This window comes from Ovis canadensis, chromosome 26 (assembly GCF_042477335.2).
Source record: "Ovis canadensis isolate MfBH-ARS-UI-01 breed Bighorn chromosome 26, ARS-UI_OviCan_v2, whole genome shotgun sequence".
NCBI lineage: Eukaryota > Metazoa > Chordata > Mammalia > Artiodactyla > Bovidae > Ovis > Ovis canadensis.
In genome coordinates, this window is record NC_091270.1 from 57,386,882 (window position 1) to 57,411,035 (window position 24,154).

At 48.2% G+C, this 24,154-nt stretch overlaps 1 protein-coding gene across 8 annotated transcripts in view; it reads left to right on the plus strand.

Moving 5' to 3' along the window:
* THRB (thyroid hormone receptor beta) overlaps positions 1-24,154 on the plus strand; it is a 437,533-nt gene that overhangs the window by 331,700 nt on the left and 81,679 nt on the right. For all 8 annotated transcript variants that reach the window (XM_069572925.1, XM_069572923.1, XM_069572924.1 and 5 more), the window contains one exon: positions 20,517-20,771. In XM_069572925.1, coding sequence (XP_069429026.1) covers positions 20,517-20,771 — 255 coding nt within the window. The remainder of the gene's footprint in view (positions 1-20,516; positions 20,772-24,154) is intronic.

A 24,154-nucleotide genomic window follows, 5' to 3' on the forward strand; every position in this document is an offset into this window, starting at 1 on the left:
GCAGCCCACTCCAGTGTTCTTGCCTGGAGAATCCCGTGGACAGAGGAGCCTGGTGGGCTGCAGTCCCTGGGGCCACAGAGAGTCGGACACGCCTGAGCGACTTAGCGTGCATGCATGCTTAATCTAGCGCCATGCGTTCTTGGCTGGCAGGTGATGTCGGTGTCGTCTTCTGGGGGACCCAGACGCCTTTCCTCCAGCCATGCTGCCCTCTAGGACGTCAGAATTTTCTCTTTTCAACTGGAGAAGGGAGAAAAGAAAGTGGAAAGATACATGGAGTTGTTTCAAACGCCCAGCTGGGTGGCCAGTGTGTTCATTCATCCCATTGCCTAGAAAGCAGCCGCACGGAAGTGCAGATCAGCTGTTCACCCAGGAAGCAGGGAGGCGCAGATTCGGATACGCATCTGTGTCGCAAAGGGCTGTGCACATGCGTGGAAATATTCTGAAAGTCAGGGAGGTCAGCAAGGACTTGGTCTTTATATGGAAGTCATCTTTTTCTTCAGCAATGTGTTAGAGTCCTCTGCACTTAGCCTAGTAGTGTCAGCCTCTCCAGACAGGGCTAGGGTGATCTGTTTTGCCCACCTGTTCTAGTTACTTCTGGAGGTGGCATAGTATGGTGAAGAGAACATTGGAGTCATATGTCCTTGGGTCCAAATCCCCAGTTTGCCGCTTATTGAAAGTGAAAGTCACTCAGTCATGTCTGACTCTTTACGACCCCATGGACTATATAGTCCATGGAATTCTCCAGGCCCGAATACTGGAGTGGGGAGCCTTTCCCTTCTCCCGGGGATCTTCTCAACCCAGGGATCGAACCCAGGTCACCGGCATTGCAGGTGGATTCTTTACCAGCTGAGTCACCAGGGAAGCCCATTGCCACTTATTACCTGTGAATTTGAGCAAGCTGCTTAAGCTCTTGGAGTCTTGCTTTCCTTATTGTCAAATAGGGGCGGAAAGAATCTAGATAAATCAGCCAGCGTTTATGGAGGTGGCGCTCTGTGACAGGTTCTGTGGTCCATAGCGAAACAGCAGAGATCTAAAAAATAAAAACAAAGGAAGGCACGCAGCGATGTGCAGACAGCCACTGTCCTGGCGGCCACTCGGCACGCACGTTGACTGCCCTCCCTCACCACGCTCCACTGCACGCTCTACAGATTTGATATGACTTTTTATTTCCTTCTGCCCCTACGCATCTAAGCCAGGAAAACAGGTTTGTCCCTAGAAATTCCAGAATGAACAAGTCAGTGACTAACGATGCATCTGAGAGATGAAAAGGTCCCATGGAAGATGTTTTCCTGTGGTTTGGAACTGAATTGATGAGGTGACGATTCTAGGAGGCATGTTGAAGGTACAAGGGCTTAAAACAGAATGATTTGAGCTACCAAGTCCTTGTTCAAATGCAACAAGAGTAAACAAAACCAGGAAAGCAGCAAGCCCTCCTCAAGGCTAGCAGTCTTTGCTTCACACGGCATCCTTTACAAACCAGAGAAGGAGCGTCTTAGAGGCGGTGAGTGGGTCCCTCCTACTTGCTAACAGATCAGGAAGAGCATCAGAGACCCCCAGGCGCCCAAGATGGGGGGTTGCAGCTCTTTTCTGAGACACGCCCGCCCCGGGGAACACTTGCTTCTGGTCCTCCTTGATCTCCTCTCTCTCACTCCTGTCTTATCGCTTTCAATGATTTCTACAAAGGACAGAAGAGCTCTCTGTTGTTTGCTGGAAAACCTGCCTGATTTTTCACTCCCTCTCTTCATTCATGAATCTCTGTTTTGTTCCTCTTTGTTTGCTTTTATGTTTTTCTTTTAAATGCAGAAGAGGCTCAAAGGGAGGAAGGGGGCAGGTGAACAATGGAGACACTGTCTCCAGACCAGAAACGTCTATACCATTAACTCCAATTAGCTCTGCACCCCCCATTCCTAATGCCCCAAACCACAGGGACACTGCTGACCCCATACAAGGCAGTGGGGGCATTGAGGGCACCTCTAGTTGTGGCCCTGGGGATCCAGTGTGGCTCTTCAGCTGTGACGTTGAGCACGTGGCCTTCCCTTTCTTAATACTCACTTTCCTCATCTGTGAAATGGGCATGACTATTATTTATCTCAATACCAAGGTAAAGGTTGAAACAAACAGCGTGAAAGGTTGAAAAGGTTGAAGGAAACAGTCTTAGCATCAAGACTGGAGCACCGGAAGCACAAGCGCTAAACAATAAATGCCATCATCGGGACATCCCTGGTGGTCCAGGGGCCAAGACTCCGAGCTCCCAACGCAGGAGGCCCGAGTCCCACCCCTGGCCAGGGGATTGGATCCCACATGCCACAGCTAAGAGTCCGAATGCCACGATTAAAGAACCCGGATGTACAATGAAGATCGGAGGCCCCATGTGCTGCAGCTGAGACCCAGTTCAGCCAAGTAAATAAACAGATATTATTAAGATAAATGCCATCAGCACCACCGTCCCCCTCATATCTCCAGGCCGAATGCAACGCCGCACCAGGAAAGCTGAAGGGGACCAGTGCAGTGACCTGGTCACTTGCTCAAGCACATTTGCTGAATCCCATAACCAAATGCCATCCAGCTTTCCCCGACAATGCATTTCACAGTCCAGGAAGTAAAGAGTCTTCCAGCCCTACTTTCCAGGCCTGGTCCTTGAGAGCTGTGCATTTGCTTGACTTCTTTAATATTTATCTTTCTTTCCTTCTCTCTTTCTTTGGCTGCACCAGGTGTTAGGTGTGGCACGCGGGGTCTTCGGTCTTTGTTGCAGCATGCCAACTCTTCCCAGTGCCATGTGGGGTCTTAGTTCCTGGACCAGGGTTGGAACCTGGGCCCGCTACGTTGGGAGCACTGAGGCTTAGCTACCCATTCTTTTTAAATATCCCTTCAGGACGGCTGTGAAAGAAGACATCACTGAAAATCTATTACTAAAGCTTCTAGAACGCTTTTGCCACTGACTGCCCCCATAACAGTCTTCCCAGGTAGCACTACTGGTAGAGTCTGCCTGCCAGTGCAGGAGACGTAAGAGGCTCAGATTCAACCCCTGGGTCAGGAAGGTCCCCTGCAGGAGGGCATGGGAGTGCACTCCAGTGTTCTGGCCTTGAGAATACCACGGACAGAGGAGCCTAGCGGGCTACAGTCCATGGGGTTTTAAAGAGCTGGACACGACTGAAGCTTTTTAGCATGCATGTATGCATGCCTCCATAACACACCCGACTCTATGTTCCCTCTTCTCCAGACAAGGGTTTCTTACCCAGTTCTGTCTCTTGGAAGAACTCGTAGGAGGCTGCTTCATCGGGGTGAGGGCTCCCTGCCTTCACCCAGCTTCACCCTAGGTGGTCTTGGTGCTGCCTGTGTCTCGTGGGAGGCTGCAGGCAGAACTTGGTGTCGGAAGTCAGCACACTCGTGGAAGGGCAGGCTTGGCTGTGCTTGTCAATGTCCAGATGACCCTGATTGTGCGACTTCCCTGCTGGCCCAGTGGTTAGCACTCCATGCTTCCAATTCAGGGGCACAGGTTCAATCCTTGGTCATGGAACTAGGATCCCACATGCCCTGGTAGGGCAAAAAACAAAACAAAAAACTCTGATCCTGACCAACCTAGGCCACCTTCTCGGACTCCCATTTCCCTTTCTATATATGATGAGGTGTTTGAACTAGTGTGAGCCCAAAGGACACTTTACCCACCGCTGTTCCTTGAATTTTATTATTCAGAGCCCATAGCTGAGAACCAGTTGAGCTAATTTGCCTCTGAAATTCGGCATGGAATAGTGCTACCCACCAACCTACCGTATATGGCCCCTTGATGATGGTCAGAGGGACAAAGAATCCAGAGAGTAGAGTGGAGTGACGAGGGAAGCCGCCCTCACAGAGGTTTGCCCAGGGAGAAGCGCTTCTGTCTGGCACCGTCACATGCTTTGCAGACAGAAGGGCAAAACTTTCCATTTCTGAGCCTCAAAATGAGAAGAGATGACTCTGAGACTCCTTCCCACTGCTAATTATTTTACTCAGGCTGCGTCTGCTTTGCTGGCTTTAAATAAAAACCCACACAGCCTGCTATCCAAATATAGACCCACGGCGTCTAGAGGAGACAGCGGGGGACTGATGGTAGCAAAGGCCCCTCAAATAACCAACAAATGGGCCTTAATCGTATCAAACCCACAAGTCAACATTAGAAATAAAGAGAAAGCAAAGGAGTTTTGTTTGGGGCACAGGAAGGTTTTTAATAGGGTTTCTTCTCTTGATGAAAAGCAATTGTGATCAATACCAAGAACGAATAATTGCTTGTAATAAAAAGTACTCGGGGAATTCCCTGGCGGTCCAGTGGGTGGGACTTCACACCTCCTTTCACTGCCAGGGTCTTGCATTTGAACCCTGGTCGGAGAACTAAGATCCCACAAGCTGTGTGGCACTGCCAAAAAAAAAAAAAGAGTATTCATGGCTATATCCCAGTGGAACCACATCACAGATTTGTTTATGACTTTAAAAGGTGAGCAGTGCTTTGTAAATTTCGTCATCTCACCCATCTACTAAAAATAAGTGCCTCCGTTATTAAGGCCTCCTGGCTAACATTTCCCAGACTGGAGCTGAATTTACACTAAATCCATGAGTCACTCAAAATACAGCTGTTCCTGCTCCTGCTGGCTCCATCAGTCACTCATACCTTAGTGCAGATTAATCCGGTCGGACCCTTCCCCCGGGAGTCGCTCACACTGCCTGGGGGAGCACACGGAAGGAGGTATGGAGGAGAACTCCAGGGCCCTGCTCGGGCCAGAGGAAGAGCATTTTGAACCAGAGGCCGTGAGAGCCTCCTCACCTGACAGATTAGCAGGCAGGTCTCTCGATCTCGGCACCAGTAACTCGAGGGTATGGATGATCCTTTGCTGTGGAAGGCTAACCTGGGCACTGTAAAATGTTCAGCAGCATCCCTGGCCTGTCTCCAAACATTACCAGCTGTCTCCAGGGAGTCAAAATCCCGGGTGTAGCCCGCCAGCCTAGGGGCAGCCCTGTAGGTGCTCACGGCCCCTTCAGTCCGTGTCTGTGTGTGAGTCAGTGTACGGATCCACTGAGTGACTCTCACGTGGAGGTACCTGCAGAACCGGATGTTTCCGCCGGAGCATCTTCCTCACTGGGGCGGTTTCTTCCTCCCCCGCTTTCCTTATCTTTCCAGGCAAATGGACCCCTAGAGGTGCAGCAGTTGTAGGCAAGGCAGCCCCAGGAAGTGAGCTGCCCCTCTGGCTTGGGGGAGCAAGTCTGGTCATTTTTGATACCTTCCACTTCACTTGCCATCTTGTCTCGAGTAACTCCACGAGAAGACTCGGGGGAGCACGCCCTCTGGTCGGAGAGCACGCCAGCTCAGCCATCTTGGTGACTCAGCTTCTGCGCAGAAGCTGTCAGCGGTGGACGTGTGCCCGACACACGCGGTGATTCCCAACAGCACAATGGTGCTTCTTTCGGTTACTATTCGGTCAGAAGATATCTCAGGCCAGACTTTCAGAGAGCCAGAAATGTTCGCATCTCAAATATTTATTATTCCATGGCCAAAATCGGACAAGTGTGTTCATTTGGACATCTTGTCCTTTCTACATTTCTAAAGAAATACCCTCTTGAATTCCATTTTTTAAACATTTTTGTTGGAGCCCCGTTGCTTTACCATGTTGGGTTAGTTTGTGCTGTACAGCAGAGGGAATCAGCCGTACGTATATGTACATCCCCTCTTTTCTTGGATTCCCTTCCCATTTAGGTCCCCACAGAGCATCGAGTAGAGGCCCCTTGCTGCATGGCCGGTCCTCACTAGTTGTGTGTCTTACAGATAGTATCTACGGTGTACCTGTGTCCATCCCAATAAGGAGAGACTCGGCTTCCTGAAGCCAGGTTTCCTGAGCAAATAGATGAACCTCCCTCCAAGCACTGTTTCTGCTAAGAGATGGTCCACGGGCATTCCCTAGGACTTTTCCACTTGTCATCACCCCAAACTTGGCCCATCAGAGGAAGATTCCAGGCACAGCACTGCCCTTGAACTAGTTGTGTGACTGGGCAAATGTTTTTCTTCTCTACGCTACCATTTCATCACCTGCAGAAAGTAGCCTCGGTCATAGGGGAGATGAGAGGAGCTCCCCATTTACCGTCGGTGACTTTTGACAGTATCTTCAGTTCTCAGGGCCAGAGTTTCCTCACCTAGGAAATGGAGCAAATGACAGCCATCTCGTTCGTGGCATCGTTCTAATGAGCAATGCGAAATGCTCTAATGAGCATCTGGCAAAACACTAGATGTACCAGGCCTGGCACGCAAGAGACCTTCCATAAGGGCTACCGCTCAATATCCTAAACTCCAACTCAGTCATCCTGTGGCCAGTTCTAAACTATTAGGCGCCTTTGCGATGGCGGCTGGGATGAACATCAGTGCTCCTTACCTCACTTGGCTACTCTTGTCCTCCGCATTTTCTGGCCGCCCGGTACGAGCATAAGCGTCTGCCCTTTGAAAGCTCACTGGCAGTGGTGTGGGAGGTAGAATCAGTCCCTGCACAGCTGTGTCGTGTTTGGTAGCTTTACTGGAAGACGATAGTTTTAATTAGAGAAACTGCTGATTTTGAGGCATCGCCTGGAAATGTCAGAATTTGAAACAGTGTTTGACATCGAGCAACACGTCCTTGTTGTATACCACAATATGAATGTTTTCAATTTAGATCATGGGATGAAAAATCAGAAGACCCACCCCAGCACTTCCCTCGTCTGGGTGATGTTGAGCAGGGTCGTGACCTCTCTGCGCTTTAGTTTCTTTATTTCAAACCTATAATTTGGTATTTCAGTCCACAGAATTCCGTTCTCCAGCCTGAGGTGGTCACCTACGTCATTTGGTGGTGGTTTCCCGCAACAGGTAGAGGTGTGGCGGGGTCAGCTAGACCTCTCTGGGTTTCGTTCCTGACTCTGTTACTTATTCACTGTGACCTTGAGCTTGTTGCTAAACCGCTCTGTGCTCCTGTTCCCTCATCTGAAAACTGAGGGTAATATTTCTGCCTCATAGAATTATTGTGAAGATTAAATTTTACATTTAATCGCAGAATGGGTGCTTGGCATCTAGTAAGCCTACATTCAATGTTACCTATTGCTTTTATTATCTTGTTGGCTGTCTCTAGAGAGGAAGTCCTACAAAAGATGAAATTATAATCAGAAATCTTTGTGTTTGGATTTTTCCACCTCATGAACAAAACTGACCAACTCACCATTTAGGAAACAGAGACATTAAAGGTTTGTCCCTTTACTTTCCCTGACCTTCGGTTGATGTTCAGTTGCTCAGTCGTGTCCAACTCTTTGCCACCCCACGGACTGCGGCACGCCAGGCCCCTCTGTCCTCCACTCTCTCCCAGAGTTTGCTCAAATTCATGTCCATTGAGTTGGTCATGCTATCTAACCATCTTATTCTCTGCTGCACCCTTCTCCTCCCGCCCCCAACCTCTCCCAGCATCAGGGTCTTTTCCAATGAGTCATCTCTTCACATCAGGTGGCCAAAGTATTGGAGCTTCAGCATCAGCCCTTCCAATGAATATTCAGGGTTGATTTCCTTTAGGATGGACTGGTTTGATCTCCTTGCAGTTCAAGGAACTCTCAAGAGTCTTCTCCAACACCACAATTCAAAAGTATCATTCTTTGGTGCTCAGTCTTACACACACACACGCACGCACGCACACATGCACACAGGCACACACGCACGCACACACACACGCACACACGCACACACGCACGCACGCACGCACGCACACGCACGCTTCCCTGGTAGCTGAGTGCTAGAGAATCTACCTGCCAGTGCAGCAGATGCGGGAGACACAGATTCAATCCCTGGGTCAGGAAGATCCCCTGGAGGATGTAATGACAACCCACTCCAGTATTCTTGCCTGGAAGATTCCATGGACAGAGGAGCCTGGTGGGCTACAGTCCACGGGGTTTCAAAGAGTCAGACACCGCTGAGCACATACACAGCAGTGCGTGTGTGCGTGTGTGTATTCCTTGACCTGCAATTCATCAAATACTACTTTCCTCTCTGATTCCCAGATAGGAAAATCATCCCTCTCTGTAGTAAATATTAAATCCTACCCAGGTTTAAACGGGGTGACTACATATCTAACCAATCCTATCTTCTCTCCATGGAGACCATGCCCTCAAGCAGGCTGTCTCAAACCTCAGTGCGCGTGAATCACACGCGGATCTGGTTAAAATGCAGATTCTGCTTCTTCAGTTCTGAGGCCAGCATCCCATGTTTCTAACAAGCTCTGGGTGAGGCTGATACTGTGAGTCCTCAGACCAGGCGAGAGTAACAAGGGCTTAGATGTATGTTTACAAGCCATCTGTGGACGGAGGAGGCGGGGGACAGCCTGGCCCTGGCGAGGGGCACACAGGTTGGAGACCGGCAGACCTGCAGGGACCGATGGTCAGGCACCACCCCAGCCCCAGCTTTGCCAGCTCTGTTTCGGGTTTTGTTTGGCTCCCGGCTCTTAGCAGCAGTACACCGTAGCTTTCCTCATGGTAGGCACACTCTCAGTTTAGTCCTGGATTCCGTCCCCCCATCAGGGCTTTAACCCGGCCCCCTGCATAGGCAGTGTAGAGTCTTAGCCCCGGGACCACCAGGGGGCCCCCTGGCCAGCTCTGTTTTGAGTAATTACAGGGAAAAGCCAGAAGGTATGAAAAAGACGGTAGAAATCACACCACCTCTTGATTTTCCTGAACTCTTGAAACACCGTAGAGCAGGCTGAACCAGATTGTCATCCAGAAGACAGGCAGGTCGAAAACAGTTTAATTCTCCCTCAATGTCTGCCGTTAGACCAGAGCTGAGAGCGGCTGACGCTAAGCCAGGTTCTCCAGAGGAGACATGAGAGGCCACACAAGGCAATGTGGTTTTGATGTGGTTAGTGGTGTCCCCAGGGCCTGGAAACACCCCCAAGTGCCCGCCTTCTCCGCTTCCCTGAGGAAGCTTGCCTGCCGTCATAACCGAGGGTAAGGAAGATGTGGGGGACTTCCCAGCCCACTATTCCTGAACAAAAGGGAAAACCCAGCTTCTCCAGACTGAAACGTCTCCTCCGTCAATGAAGCGACCGTCCACACTGACCTTGATCCTCCTTACTTATGTGCACAGAGCAATATCTGGAAAATGGTTGTGAGATTCTATGAACACCCAGAGGAGGGGACCTCTGTCGGCCTGTATGACTGTGTTCCATCCATACCCAGGTATTTCTGTCCAGCTTGTTCATCTCTGAGTGTAATTCGTTAATAGAATGTATACGTTTTGCTGCCGTGTGATGGCTCCTTTGAAGTGTGATATATAAAGTTGTTCAGATTTACCCGAGTCATATTTTGTCTTTTTACTTGGTAAATCTCAAAATTTCTTCTTTACCCACAAATCATGCCCCCGTCCTAATTTCCAAAGTTAGAAAAGGTGCGCATGCGTTTCCTCCTTTTGAAAGACGTATTTCAAGTTTGGGAACCAAAAAACGAGGCTGGAGTTACAAATGACCTAATGTTTTTTTCAAAACTGTGGGTTCAGACTGGCAACAAGGATAAACGTTATGATCTGAACTTTCACACAGGAGAAGCTTAATCCTGACAACAAACGCCTGTTTCCTTTTCTGTGCTTTTGTGGCTCTTTAATGGGAATGTTTCTGCCACAGCTGTAGCCTCTTTCATATCCTAGATGGAATCTCTGTGGGCTTTAAAATAATTACCTCAACGTCAGGAGTCATCTGACCTGAGGATTCTATGATTAAATCCAGTATGAATTATGGAAAGCCAGTGACCCTTCCCAGGGAAAGATCCCATTGTGCTCTCTGGAAAGCCCTTTTCCAGCCTTTGGGGCCTGTGGTCTGTGCTCTAGTAATCGGCTTGCCCCCGCGTGGGTCATTCTTAGACGCAGCTCGTGATCCTGCTCACTGCCTCGTTTCCATGCAGCAACTCTCCAAGTGGAGTTTCCACCAGGCTCTTTGAACACACGTTATTTTGTTGTTTGGTCTTTAACTTTGTTTCAGGCTAAAACTTTAAAAGACATGAATGTGCATTTCGTTTAAATGTTCTAAATACACGCTTGCAAAAAACGTTAATGGTTTTTAACTTACCAGGAGGTGAGCGCTGGAGTTCTGTTTCAGAATAATTATTGCGATCTCCACAGCTACGCTGGTTGTTTTCCATGGAGATAGTGACTTCCTAATGGAATAGGCAGGAAAAGTGGAGAAGTGAGACCAGCCAGATGAGGAAAAGGTTTGTTTCTCTCTTAGCAGTTCCCAGCTCTCACTCCCTTAATGGACTGAGAACCGCTGCCAGAGAAACGAGAGAAAAACCTGAGATAGCAAACCTGAATTCACCTGCACGCGCGGGCAGAGAGGCTGGGCTCAACAAGAGGGAAAATTAATAGGGCGGGAAGAGGAGGCCAAAACCACAGCGATGGAAGGCAGCCTATCTGAACACGGAGGCTGATTTTGCAAGACTTGGCCCACAGGACGACATTTCTGAGGACGTGTTTCAAATAACTGGAGGATGGCCGAGCAGGGTCCTTCGGCAATCTTGTTTATAAAGTTTCCAGGAGTAAGCCCTAATGGGAAAGTTTGAGCACAATTTCCCCCATCTCAATATTTCATTCATTCATTCATTCTGTATGTATATCAATTCAATCTAAGAAAAGGTTTTCTCTCTAAATGTTCAAATAAAATGTTACTATTTGTTTCTCACACTGTGAGAGCCAGATGCTAGGGCCCTCCCAGTGCCCAGTTTCTTTGGAGACCTCTGCTCAGATCTTGAAATAACCATAGATACATGTTGTTGTTCAGTTGCTCAGTCATGTCCAGCTCTTTGTGACCCCATGGACTGCAGCACACCAGGCCTCCCTGTCCATCACCAACTTCTGGGGCTTGCTCAAACTCATGTCCATCGAGTCGGTGATGCCATCCAACCATCTCATCCTCTGTCGCCCCCTTCTCCGGTCTTCAATCTTTCCCAGCATCAGGGTCTTTTCCAATGAGTCACTTCTTCACATTAGGTGGCCAAAAGATTGGAGTTTCAGCTTCAGCATTAGTCCTTCCAATGAATATTCAGGACTGATCTCCTTTAGGATGGACTGGTTGGATCTCCTTGCAGTCCAAGGGACTCTCAGGAGTCTTCTCCAGCACCCCAGTTCAAAGGGATCAATTCTTTGGTGCTCAGCCTTTTTTATTGTCCAGTTCTCAGAAACCATAGCTTTGTCTATACATATAGCACAGACACACCGCACTGGGAAAGAGAAGGAAGTAAAGGAAGAAAAGTTCAGGGGAAAGAGCATGGGGACCACAGGAAGGGATCCTGAGCTGCGCCGAGGGAAACCAAAACAAGGGCAAAGGGAAGAAAGATGTGCTTACTGGTCCCAGTTCCCACTGGGCTGTGCAGGGGAAATGGGGGGCGGGGGAGGGGGAAGAGCTGCCCTGCAGTGCAGTGGACCAGGCCCCACGCTGCATGCTGGGCGTGCAGCTGAGCAAGCCACGGTCCCAAAGGTTAAGGGACTCACAAATGTAAACGTTGAATGAATATTTACAGCACATTGTGAAAGTGAAAGTGTTAGCCATTCAGTCCTGTCTGACCACTGGTGACCCCGTGGACTGCAGCCCACCAGGCTCCTCTGTCCATGGGATTCTCCAGGCAAGAATACTGCAGTGGGTTGCCATGCCTCCTCCAGGGGATCTTCCCCACCCAGGGATTGAACCCAGATCTCTTGAATTGCAGGCAGATTGTTTACCATCTGAGCCACCAGGGAAGCCCAAGAGCAGGTTGTAGCCCATTCTAAATAGAAACATAGGAGTGAGTTGACTTAACCGCCCCCCCTTATTTCCACATCGGTTAAAATGACAGAAACAACACCTACTTCTTGATTATTATTGTATGATGTAAATGAGATAATGTGTGGGAAACACTTAGGATGCTGCCTGGCACACAGTAGCTGCTCAGTTAATCGTAATTTATATTTGTGGTGCCCAGTCTGGCTTAGAGTAAGTCCTCAGTATATTTTTAGTGTTACTGAACTTAGGTCTGGCTGCTCACAGCTCAGAAACCAACATTTGAGAGGCAAGTGTTGGTAGAATCAAAAACATTGCCTTTAATCAGAAAGCCAGAAATCTGGGGAGAAGGTGGATTCATGTCCCAAGACCAACTCCAAAGATCCTTCTTGGCCGTGAAAGTGTTTTTAAAGAGAAAAGGGGAAGTAATCTCAGGCACTGAGATGAGGAGTCAGGCTGGTAGCCATCCCCAGCTGTGTGCAGGCTGGTAGATCCACCTAGACAGAAGCCTTCCCTCCCCGGGCACCAGGAGACAAGCCTGCACCCCCATCCCAGCTGCTACCAGGCCAGGGCCGGGGACTGTGCCAGGCCAAGGGGCCCGAGAGGATGGCCCAGAGATGCCCCAGCCACGCGATGGCACCTTCATGGAGCTCTGCCATTCACATCATCTGGGCGGCAAACTGGGCTGCACACCTGTGGCTTGGGCAGGAAAAAGGGAGCTCACCCAGCCGGGGACTGGGAGGAACAGTCACCCGGCTGCCCTTTCTGTCTTCTCTGAGCACAGAGCTCCCCTCAGCCTGCACCCCACATCTCTCCCTAGTGGGGTTACCCTTGCTACTGATGCTGAGCCGGCTAGCCAGCTTGTCTCACACAGAACACACTATTGCTCTGTAGGTCGAAAGTCCTGGATAGACGAGAGTCTATGTTCTGTTCAGCTTCAGGGGTAATTTGACCTGTCTAGATTACATTCAATTACTTCCAAATAATACTTATTGAGGTCCTGTCATGTTAAGACTGTGCTTAGAGCTGTGGGATGTGAGAGATGGATAAGTTGATCAGAGGCCCAGTAAAGAAGGAAAACCTGGGGATACCACTGACTCACGAGGAGGCCGTGCTAAGTCCTTGCCTTACGGAAGAGACAGAGCAAGTAAGACAGATATTCCAGGGACAAATCCAATCTTCCCAGAGTCACACAGCTGATAAGTGGAAGAGGTAGAATTTGAACTTTTTTTTTCGTGTTTATTTTAGTTCATTTTTGGCTGTGCTAGGTCCTCGCTGCCTCGTGGGCTTTCTCTAGCTGCCGTGAGCAGGGGCTGCTCTCTAGCTGCCGTCCGCGGGCCGCTCACTGCACTGGCTTCGCTTGTTGCCAAGCGTAGACCGCAGGGCGCTCACGCTTCCGCAGCTGTGGGTTCTGGGCTCTAGGGCGCAGGTTCAGTAGCTGTGGCACTCAGGCTTTGTTGCCCCATGGTGTGTGGGGTCTTCCCGGACCAGGGATTGAACCAGTGTCCCCTGCATTGGCAAGCAAATTCTTAACTGCTAAGCCCCCCAGGGAAGCCCCAGAATTTGAACCTTGACTAGCTGAGCCCATAGTCTTATCCACTAACCTATCCCTGCCTCTAAGAAGCAGAACAGTGTTCATTTTCACCAGCAGTTTGGGGAAGATAATAGTATTGGTGATAGAAAATCTGCATTGAATTGCTTTTAATAGAAATGAATCCACCTTGTGATCAACCAATGGCTTCTGGATAAGAAAATAGGCAGAGTCTGTGCTTAGGAAGCAGTTTTCTCTTTGCAAGTATCAGACTATTGGGGAACAAAGTATATTAATTGTTACAATTGAATTGTGCTAGGCAATGTAAATGTAACCAAAAAAAAGAAAATCATCCATATAAGTAAATGATTGTATCATGATGTAAACAGTAGCATGCAGGGCAAGGGAGGTCCATTTTGGAACTATGGAAGTCTGAGGGTGGATGGATTGGTTCAGGAAAGTTTAAACAGTAAGCTAGGTCTTGAAAGTTGAACAGGGGTCAAAGCTGTGTCTTCACCATTGTGTTGTTTGACTGACCAAGCAAGCTAAGCAAGCTGGGTATGATGACAGGCCAGCCTTCACAGGAATGCCTGTTTCATCAAAATGTCTCTCCCATCCGCCTTGCACAACCATCAGGAATCCAACATTAGACATTCATTCCCGGGCTGTGGACTTACACTCCTCAACCATCCTCTTTAAATCACAACTTCAGCTGAGAGGGGTGACTCATCCCAGATTCTAAGCCGTTAACATAGTGGTGCGAAGTCCTTTGGGCTTCCCAGGTGGCGCTAGTGGTAAAGAACCCACCTGCCAAACCCACCTGCCAGTGCAGGAGACATGAGAGATGAGGGTTCAATCCCTGGGTCAGGAAGATCCCCTGGAGAAGGGCATGGCAGCCCACTCCAGTATTCTGGCCTGGAGAATCCCATGGACAGAGGAGCCTGGCGGGCTACAGTCCATAGGGTAGCAAAGAGTTAGATACGACTGAAGCAGCTACGCATGCCTGTGAAGTCATCTGTCAAACTTATTTTTCCTGGAGATGTTTTTGAAAATCTTGTTTAGAGAAGACTTGCGCTGGAGGATGGGGCAAGGAAAAGAGATCGTTGAGCGCCTGAATGAAGAGCTAACACTTACTGAGTGTTTAAAGTGTGCCACGCACTGGTCCAAGACCTTTTTATGTACGAACGTATTTAACCATCACAGCGTTAGAATGTTCCCATCGTACGGACAAGGAAACTGAAGTGCAGAGCAGAGACGTGACTTGCCCAAGGTCACTAAGAGCTCTGTGAGTAGGTGACCTGCCCGCAGTGGGGACTGAGGACCCAGAGAACGCAGGAGGAGGGAGAGAGACGGCGAAAAGGCAGCCAGAAGTAGGGAGCCATCAAAAGCAGCCTCACCTGCACACATGTTCTGTTGAGGACGAGGGGTGACGGCAGGAGTGTCGATGGCGGCTGTGGTGTTGAGGATAAAGGTGAGGTACCTGTGTCCACTGAACATAGTACGAGTAACATGAAAAGTGAGAATGAAAGTGTTAGTCACTCCGTCATGTCAGACTCCTTGCAACCCCATGGACTGTAACCCACCAGGCTCCTCCGTCCATGGGATCCTCCAGGCAATAATACTGGAGTCAGTTGCTATTTCCTACTCCAAGGGATCTTCCTGACCCAAGGATTGAACCTGGGTCTCCTGCACTGCAGGCAGATTCTTTACTGTCTGAGCCACTGGATGCTCAAAAGAAACATACTATTTTATTAATAGTATTGTTCCCTTTCGAGAGAAGGCAATACATATGGTCAGGTACAAGACACACATTAGGTGGCTACACTCTGTGCTCACCTGAAGAGCACTTAGTTGCTAAATACATCCACATACATTATTTCATTTGAGTCTTAGAAAAATCCCATGAGCAGCATCTTGTCGCCCTTTTGCAAATGGCGAAACTAACGCTTAGAGTCAGGAAGCCATCTTCCCAAGAGTAAGACCCTTCAGGCCTCTCAGAAGACTTGGGACTCCAGTCTTCCAACCTCATCCCGTCTCCCTCCACCAAGGTGGACACCGGTCCAGCCCTTTTGGTTTCTCATTTCAGTTATCTTCTTGGAGAAATGCAACTCAATAGGCTCTTCAAAGGGGGAAATCTAACCTTCCTATAAAAGGGAGAGGGAGGTGGATCCTGGCGGTTTTCTTGGGAAAACAGGAGGTGGTTGTATAAGGACTGGGGAAGGGCACCCCGGCCATAGGAAAGAGTCTCTGCAAAGATTCTGTGTTGGGAATGAGCTTCCCAGGGTTGATGTCCACGTGTCCAGAGGACAGAGAGCTGGAGGCGGAGGCACAGGATCAAGGCTCAGCGGACAGGCTGATAAACGCCGCAGAGCCTGCGAGCTGCAGCAAGACCTGAGCACGTCATTCCAGTACTGATGGGAGGTCACCGGAAGATTCTCAGCAGCAGGGAAATCTACTCTGATATACATTTTTCCGAGGTCACTCTGGCTGCTGCGTGGACCATGGACTGTAGATGGCAGAGAGGGAAAGGTGGGAGACAGATTGTGAACATCAACAAGTGACTGGGAGGACTGAACAAGACAGTAAACACAGTGTGTAAAGAACTTTCAAGGTCATCATCTAATGCTGGCTATTAATAGGTCAATGGCGACTCATCAAACTAAGGCAACGATGAGACCGTATCAGTTCACAGAACAAAAGATATGAAGCAGCAGATGAAGTGCTTCTCTGGATTTTAGTTTCCCCGTCAATCAGGAGGCAGAATGGTGTGTGCTTCTGGGATGTTCAGGAAGGTAAATCAAAGTGGCTAGTGCTATACCTGGTCCATAGTCAACGCTCAGCCAAACATGAGTCTCCTATGTGACTCCACAAATAAAAGTCAGTGGATGTGAAGATAGTTGAGAATTCCATAAGGCTAAAACTTAGGGTTGGAATAAAAAATGTGAGCAGAAATCAGAGACCTCAGTGGCCTCATGCTTTACAGTGATAATTCTACACACTTGCTGGGTGTGCAAAGCATATTATATATATACATCCCCTGAATACAGGATATGGTTGGGGGTCTCAGGGCCTTGTGTTGATGGCCTTTTAATGCAAACTCAACACTCATGATTGGTGCCATGAAACCCCAGCCTGCTCAGCAGCCCCTTGCTGAGCACTCTGGCATAATCCTGTTTCCCTTGCCTTAGCACTTTTCTGTGATATCAGCTTGCTTTTGTGTCCTGAAATACTTGCATATTTTCATGTAATTCTTTTTTTGGATGGACACATTTATTTTCTATTATCTTTAATGAAATTTCCAGAGATAGGATGTAGGTAGTTCTGTGGGATTTATGTTTTTTTTCTTTTGGGGAAAGAACCCGTTCAGGGCAGTTCTAGGTCATTTGAGCCCTTAGAATTATGGCCATCTAACACAAATGCAATCATTCAAATCTAAATGCCCTGAGACACACAGGTCAAGGTGTGTCTCGTTATTTTCGTAGCAGTTCACATGCCCCCTCTAGTTTTTTTTCTTTGATTCTACTTATTTATCAATTCGCCTCATAACTGCCCTATTAAATTAATTATCTTGATGCCTAGAGTATGAAATATTAAAAGCCAGATGTTAACTGAGATCCATTTAGGAGCTCATACTTTAGGAACTATAAGATATTATCATTGCCAGAGTCTCCCTTTTAAAAATGTATTTCCACTACTGCGCACATCTGTATCCCAGGTAATCCTCAGAAGGACAGGTTTTTGAGTGAATGTGCATTTACAGCCATTCCTGCAATCTACAAGACAACAGCCAGTTAACATCTGACTTTTAATGCTTCTAGCAGTAGATCCCAAAACAGTTGATGAGTATTTTAATACAAGTTTAGTCCAAGGCGTGTAAAACATTCGAATCTGAGAAGGAAACTGTACCTTTATCTGAAATCTGCCAATAATTTGTTTTCTTACCTTAGATTTTCTTAACCCCGTGGATCTCAAACTCTGCTGGGTATCAGAACCTTCTGCAGAACTTAGTAAATATCCAAATTCCCAGGCCCCATCCTATCTCAGTGAGCCTGGTCTCATTGGTTTGAGTTTAGGGGGAACCAAAGGATATGAGTTGGCACAGAAATAGCAGGAACCCTCATTGCTAAGCAAACATGGAGTAACGCAGGGCACAGCTCCCACAGTCAGCTGAAGTGAAGGGGCCTGGAATGGTGTCTCATCCCTCCTTGGGAATGGAATAGGAATTATATTTGCCCTTTTCATCTTGGGAACTAAAATCCCACATGCTGCCTGGCACAGCCAAAAAATTCTGGGCTTCCCCGGTGGCGCAGTGGCAAAGAACCTGCCTGCCAGTGCAGGAGGCGTGAGAGACACAGATTAGATTCCTGGGTCAGGAGGATTTCCTGCAGGAAAGAATGGCAACCCTCTCCAGTATCCTTGCCTGGAGAATCCCAAGGACAAAGGAGCCTGGCCGACTACAGTCCATGGGGTTGCAAAGAGTCGGACACGACTGAGTGGCTAACACTTTCTGTTCATCTTGGGAAGGTAACCGAGATCCCTCCTTAAATAAATCCTTCTTGTGGGAGGGGGGTTCATGTTTGGGAACGCATGTAAGAATTAAAGATTTTAAATTTTAAAAAATAAAAAACTAAAAAATTAATTAATTAATTAATTAATTTAAATAAATAAATAAATAAATCCTTCTTGAGCTTTTCTGAAGGACCTCTAGTCCCAGCAGTGCCCCAGCCAAAAAACCTGCCAACTGAGCAACGGAATATCACTATCACGAGTATAACTGCAGACCGGAATTACGAGCTTGGACATGGCTCCAGTGAATGGAACACTTTTCCCAGACCACCTCGGCTTCTTTTCATAGGAAAATGGAAGGCAATCTTATTCCTTGTCTCAGCCTCCAAGTAACATCTCTTGCTTGTAAGAAATCCCCACTCTTGCTGGCCCAGGGGATGTGCTGAGCAAGCTTTAATGGGCCATGCTATAAAGAAGAACGTCCCCTTGGTGAGATCTCTTCCAGAGTCTCTCATCAACGCGTGTTGACTAGCTCCCTTCACTGGGGAGCACTCTCTACCCATTAGGCTGTATTTCTTAATTTCTGTGTGGTCAAGGGAATTAATACCACATTTTAAGAATTTCTGCAGAAAAATCAAATGTTGGAGGCTCTATAAAAACACTGTGACAACTTTAACATTACTTATAAAGGAACATTGCACAATGTAATTTACTGAGGATTTAGAGTCCATGACGATTGAGTAGACATCATAGAAACACGCATGGGTGAGAACGTGTCTCACATCAGTCGAAACAATGAAACTCCTTTTGCAGAGTTAATCCTCGCATTCAGTGACTTTATATTCAGCTCATGAAAATGTCACACCCTCATGGATACTAGGTCCTTGAAAGAATTCTGCAGAGCTATGTTTCATCTGAAATGCCATACAATCTCCCAAGATCCTAATCTTTTGTTTTCTTTTCATGGGAAGTGAGAATAAGTGCCCATAACTGCACCAGTAGCTGGCAGGGTGGGGTCCTGACCTTTAGGATTCACCATGCATTGAATAATGCCACCTAAACTAAGGAGAAAGACCCCCGGGCTATTTCACACCCCGCACACAATGCCAAGCACAGATCTGAGCACAGAGTGAATTTTCAGGGCTCTTCTCTGAATAAGATCAAACGTTACATCCCAAGCATTGTATGATTTTTTTCTTACGGGGATCATTTCTTACTGGCCAAGTGAGGGTATTTCAAGCTGCAGGATTTCCGCTTACTGTGACAGAGAAATTGAGTGTTGGCTATTACTGCCTTGCTGTGATTTTGTTCGCAGTCTTCTCCTATACTAGAAATGAAGTGGACGGGAGTGAGGACTTCCACGAGGTAGTCCCAAGACCAGGAACGCAGCTTCCAAAGGGGGCTGGGAGCAGATGACGCCTTTAGACAAACCACCCTAACCAACGTCTCTGAAGACATCTAGCAGCTTGACAGAGGGGGCTGGTGAAAACCGAAAGCAGGTTTAACTCTTGCATTCGACAGTTTAAAATTTACCTTAAACGTCTGAAAAGCAGCTTTCAATTCCCAGTACTGCACATAGATCAGGGCGGGCCTTGTCCGATATGGTATCTACAGTCCTTGGGTCATTTCAGCATAAAAGAAAATTCACCTGTCAGTTAATCTTTCCATCACTGTCTCTAATCACTTAAAAGTAGAATTCTATTTGTGTTTTTTTTCCTATTTTGACAGACAGAATTTCTGGAAGTATGGGTGACCAGATGGATTATGCTTTTTAACGTGAATGCGTCTACAAATCATCTATATTAGCTTACTCTTTTCACTCTCTTCCTTGCATCCGTGTTCAGAAAAGATGTTCAAGGAGGTAAAATTTGCCCCCAGGGAAAGCTGGTGTGAGAACGTTTTCATTATCTTATCCAGTTGTTTCCCACTCTCTAGAGGGCAGACCTTCAAGCCCCTTGAGATTGAGTAGAGGAAAGAGCATCACACACAGAAAGCGTTAACTGCCTGTATCTCAGCGCGAGAGAGCGGGGCTTTTCCTTCCGTCCTAAGAGCTCTTAATTTGCCCCGCAACTAAAGCGCAGTCTGCTGACCTCCTCTCATCTCATCTCGCCTGTTCGGGAAGACATGGAAACCACTGACACAGTGTCCCTTGGAAGACCCAGCCCCTTATGCCAGCCTGTTGGGAGTGGAAGGTGCCAAGGAGCCCGAGTTGTCACGCTCATGTAGCCACGTGGCACGGCCCTCTCAGGGAACAGGGTGCCCCTCAGGTCAGCCGGTGATAACACCCAAGTCAAACAAGGCCGCATCCCGGACGTTGTACGTCCCGAGGATCTGAAAAGTGTCCACGGCCAGCCCTGACCCTCGAGACCTCACATGGTCATCTAAGCAGTATCATAAATTGGTGCCCACTTGCTCCCGAGCCATTGCCATCGGGAGCGGGGCTGGCGAGAGGGTGGCCCTCCCGTGGAGGAGCCGATGTCTTCCTAGGCGCTAAAATCGGGGGAAACGCGCTGACTCCTCCGCAGGCAGCGCAGCGCCGGGGGCTCGGAGCCCGAGGCCGCTCCCTGAGCGTCTTATCGCCGCCGTGGGGTGGAAGGGTCCGGGAGCGCAGCCAGCCCCCACGAGCCCGGGAAGCGCTTGCCTCCCGGACCTCTTCCTCTCGGCCCCGTCTTGACCGTGCCAACAGCCCCGTCATGTCGTGTTTTTCAACCCTCCAGAAAATGGCCTTCCAGCCTGGGACAAGCCGAAGCCTTGTCCCGACGGCGAGCCGGAGTGGAAGCTCGTGGGAATGTCTGAAGCCTGCCTGCATCGGAAGAGCCACCCGGAGCGGCGCGGGCCCCTGAAACATGAGCAGTCGCCCCTCATCCAGGCCTCCTGGACGAGCTCCATATTCCATCTGGACCACGACGACGTGAGCGATCAGAGCGCGCCCAGCGCCCAGGCCTTCCAGACGGAGGAGAAGAAGTGCAAAGGTAACCAGCTGTGTGTGCGAGCCGGGTGGCCGCAAGGAAAAGGACTCTGGGTGACCGCGTGCGGGGTCCCCCTTGAGCCCAGGTATGCTGTCCGCGTGGCTGTCCGGCAGCTCTCTTCCGAGCGCCTTTGCCCCCAGACCTGCTGTGGAGCGTGAAAGCAGTGGGTTTCTGAGAGCAGTTGATTTCAGCTTCCTGTTGGGGCCGCTTGGGGAAGAAGACATTTTTCTTTCTCTAATGAGCAGGAGGGTTGTTAGTTTTGGCTTCGGTCCTGTTTTTGAGGCTGAGTACAAACAGACACCGCTAGCATTACGTAACTACTTGCTTTGAAGTGTGTGTGTGCGTGTGTGCGTGTGTGTGTGTGCATGACTTTTCCCAGTTGTGCCAGTAGCTAATAGGATCTCCAAATCTACCTTTAACCTAAATAGACAATGCATGTTCAAAAGAGAGGTTTGAAGTTGTTTTCTTTGACTCATTAAGTCCTGTGTCATCAACCTGAAAGGCGAGATTATGGTGTTAGGGGGTTGTCACCTCATAAAAAATGTCAAACGGGCCTAAGTTTCTGATTGCATCAGATTTAACTGGCCTTGACCTCGGGTCGCCTCCGCCCTGGCAGATGTCTTTTGTGTTGATCGCTTTATGGTCTTAGGGCTTCCCAAAATCTTTGCTTCTTAAATCAGTTAGTGTCTTTAAATGTCCAAGTTCATGTTGACCCTCCACCCTTTCTCAAGTTAACATTTTTTAAAAATAAAGTCCTTTTCCATTTTCTTTGAGGGCTTTGATTCATGATCAAGTTTTTATGGGAATGTATGTTGATTTACAATATTGTGTTAGCGTGATAAACTTTCAAATGGTGTGTTTGAAAATCTGCCAACCACATATCAAAATATATTAATGAAAGTTTGTAAAGAGACCTATATATGAGCCATATAGGACCTTTGCAAACTGTTCTAAATTGAGCATAAGCATGTGATTCTGACATCCTTCTCAAAAAACTGCTGACTTTAACTTTTTTGAAAACTTGAAAAGCTGCTTGGAAGCACCAGTTGACCTGGGAAGCTGGGTGTGCAGATTGCATCAAATGAAAACAGGATTATCTAAACAAATAATAAAATAATGGTATAAGCTCTCATCGAATGCAGTCAAAACCATCCATGTTCTCTTGGGGAGGATCTGTGTTTGAACTGTCTAGGAGACTGAGAAATTGAAAGGGATATTTAGAAAAAGAGCAAAGTAAGTTTTTCCAAAGGAGTCGGGATATAGAACAGGGGTGTGTGTGTGTGTGTATGTGTGTGTGCACATTTGTTTGAAATACAATCGAGAGTTAATCTTAAAATCCATAACCACATCGTAGCTTCAAATTTTAGGAGCTGGCATCAGAAACACATCAGGCCTTGGTTTACAGGGCACTGCAGTGTCCTCATGACCTAAGGACCCAAAACTAAACTTGATTTATTCCTGACTGGTACCCGTGTTCGTTCGTTCATGGATCCATCTCTGTCGTTTGTGAGGAAAACTTGGCCTTGCATATCTAGAGTTTTTGACAACTGTACACTTTCCGGTTTATTGGTAAACCTTGAAAGCAAAAGGAAAGAGTTTCTATTTGGTTTCCATGACCCTACTGCTTGTAACTACAGAGATTAAGGTCGCGGATTTTTGAGTCTACCATATTTGGGCTAGAATCTCACCCTTTCCACTATCCATCCTTGAGCAAAGCTATGTGATTGCTGACAGAATTGAATTAGATAATGTATCGCTATTGAAGCTCTTAGCGCAACACCCCTCATCGTGGTCTCTGAACATCAGCGTCATCCTTGCTGTGATCACTCTTAGTGTCTCAGCATCATTAAATCACACAGATCCCCTGGGCTGCGCTCTGGTGAGGGAAGGAGGAGACCAGGACATTTGGGTGTGGTGTGGGGTGGGAAGTTTCAGGGAGGTTAGACTCGGACTTGACTGTCTGTTTTGGATTCATTCGGCTCTCTTTTGCTGCAAGGGAGAGAATTATTTCATAGGAAAATGTAATTAAACTCTTGAATGAAAGCCCTTCCTCTGGATTCTAGTTGTAAAAGGAACACAACAAAGGTAAATGCTCCTGCAGTTTCCAGAGCAACCGCCAGGATTCTCGTCGGCATGGACACGAGGCAGTGCCTTGGTTCAGCATGGAGAGTCTGGGGACGCCCACACGGTCATGGCTGAAACCTTGTAACTTCACTCCTTCCCAGTGGACACCCGTGTTTGATGAGGCGGTGGAGGGGCCGGGGAAACATCTGGATTAGATGCTTTTCTTTTCAGAGTTGGGTGCTCTTCGTGTACTCAGCTTGCCAGCTGCCTCTTCACAGGCACTGTGAGAAGAGCTCTCTTACCCAGGCTGGGCCCTGATCTCCTAGCTCTCTCTGTATAGCCCGCAGGCGCGCTTGATATCTCTTTCCTGGGCTGCCATTCCATGCATCCTATCTGTGTTTATTAAGTGGCTACTAAGTGCAGGACATTGTCCTTCATAGCCTTGAAAAAAAATAGCAGCAGACACAAAAATCCATCCAAGTTCCCCCATTTCCAGGACCCCAAGTGGAATTGAGGAGAACCAAGTTAACCCTTTGGCCACCTGATGTGAAGAACCGACTCATTGGAAGAGACCCTGATGCTGGGAAAGATTGAAGGAGGAAGAGGAGGGATCGACAGAGGATGAGATGGTTGGATCGCATCACGGACTCGATGGAGATGAGTTTGACCAAACTCTGGGAGATGGTGTAGAACAGGGAAGCCTGGTGTGCTGCAGTCCGTGGGATTGCAAAGAGTCAGACATAACTGAATAACAATAACAACTAACCCTTAAAGGATACAAAATGTCAAGGGTCTGCAGCGGAGAAGCCAAAAGAACAAATAGACGGCTTCAAGTTGTACTAAAACTCTTCTCCCAAATCAGTGATCTAGCCAGTCTAGACAAGGCGCCTCTGAGTATGGTTCATGGTTGGATTGTTGTTTAGCTGCTAAATCGTGTCCAACTCTTTTTGACCCCAGGGACTGTAGCCCACAAGGCTCCTCTGTCCATGGGATTTCCCGCCAAAAATACTGGGATGGGTTGCCATTTCTTTCTCCAGGGGATCTTTCAACCCAGGGACGGAACTCATGTTTCCTACAGGCTAATTCTTTACCTCTGAGCCGCTGAGGGAGCCCTTGTGGTTGGGGGCCCTGCTGCAAACTCTTACTTCCTGCCTGTCTCTGCTGATGCAAGTACAGAAACTGAGAGGAAGCTTTACAAACTGTCATCGTCAAAGAGCACTGCCGCTGGCGTCCAGAGGCGTGCTCAGTGGATCCGTCTCGCTGGACAGTGTAGACTCTAGCTGGATGTTCTCAAACTCACCAGTCAGTCACGCAGTCCAGAG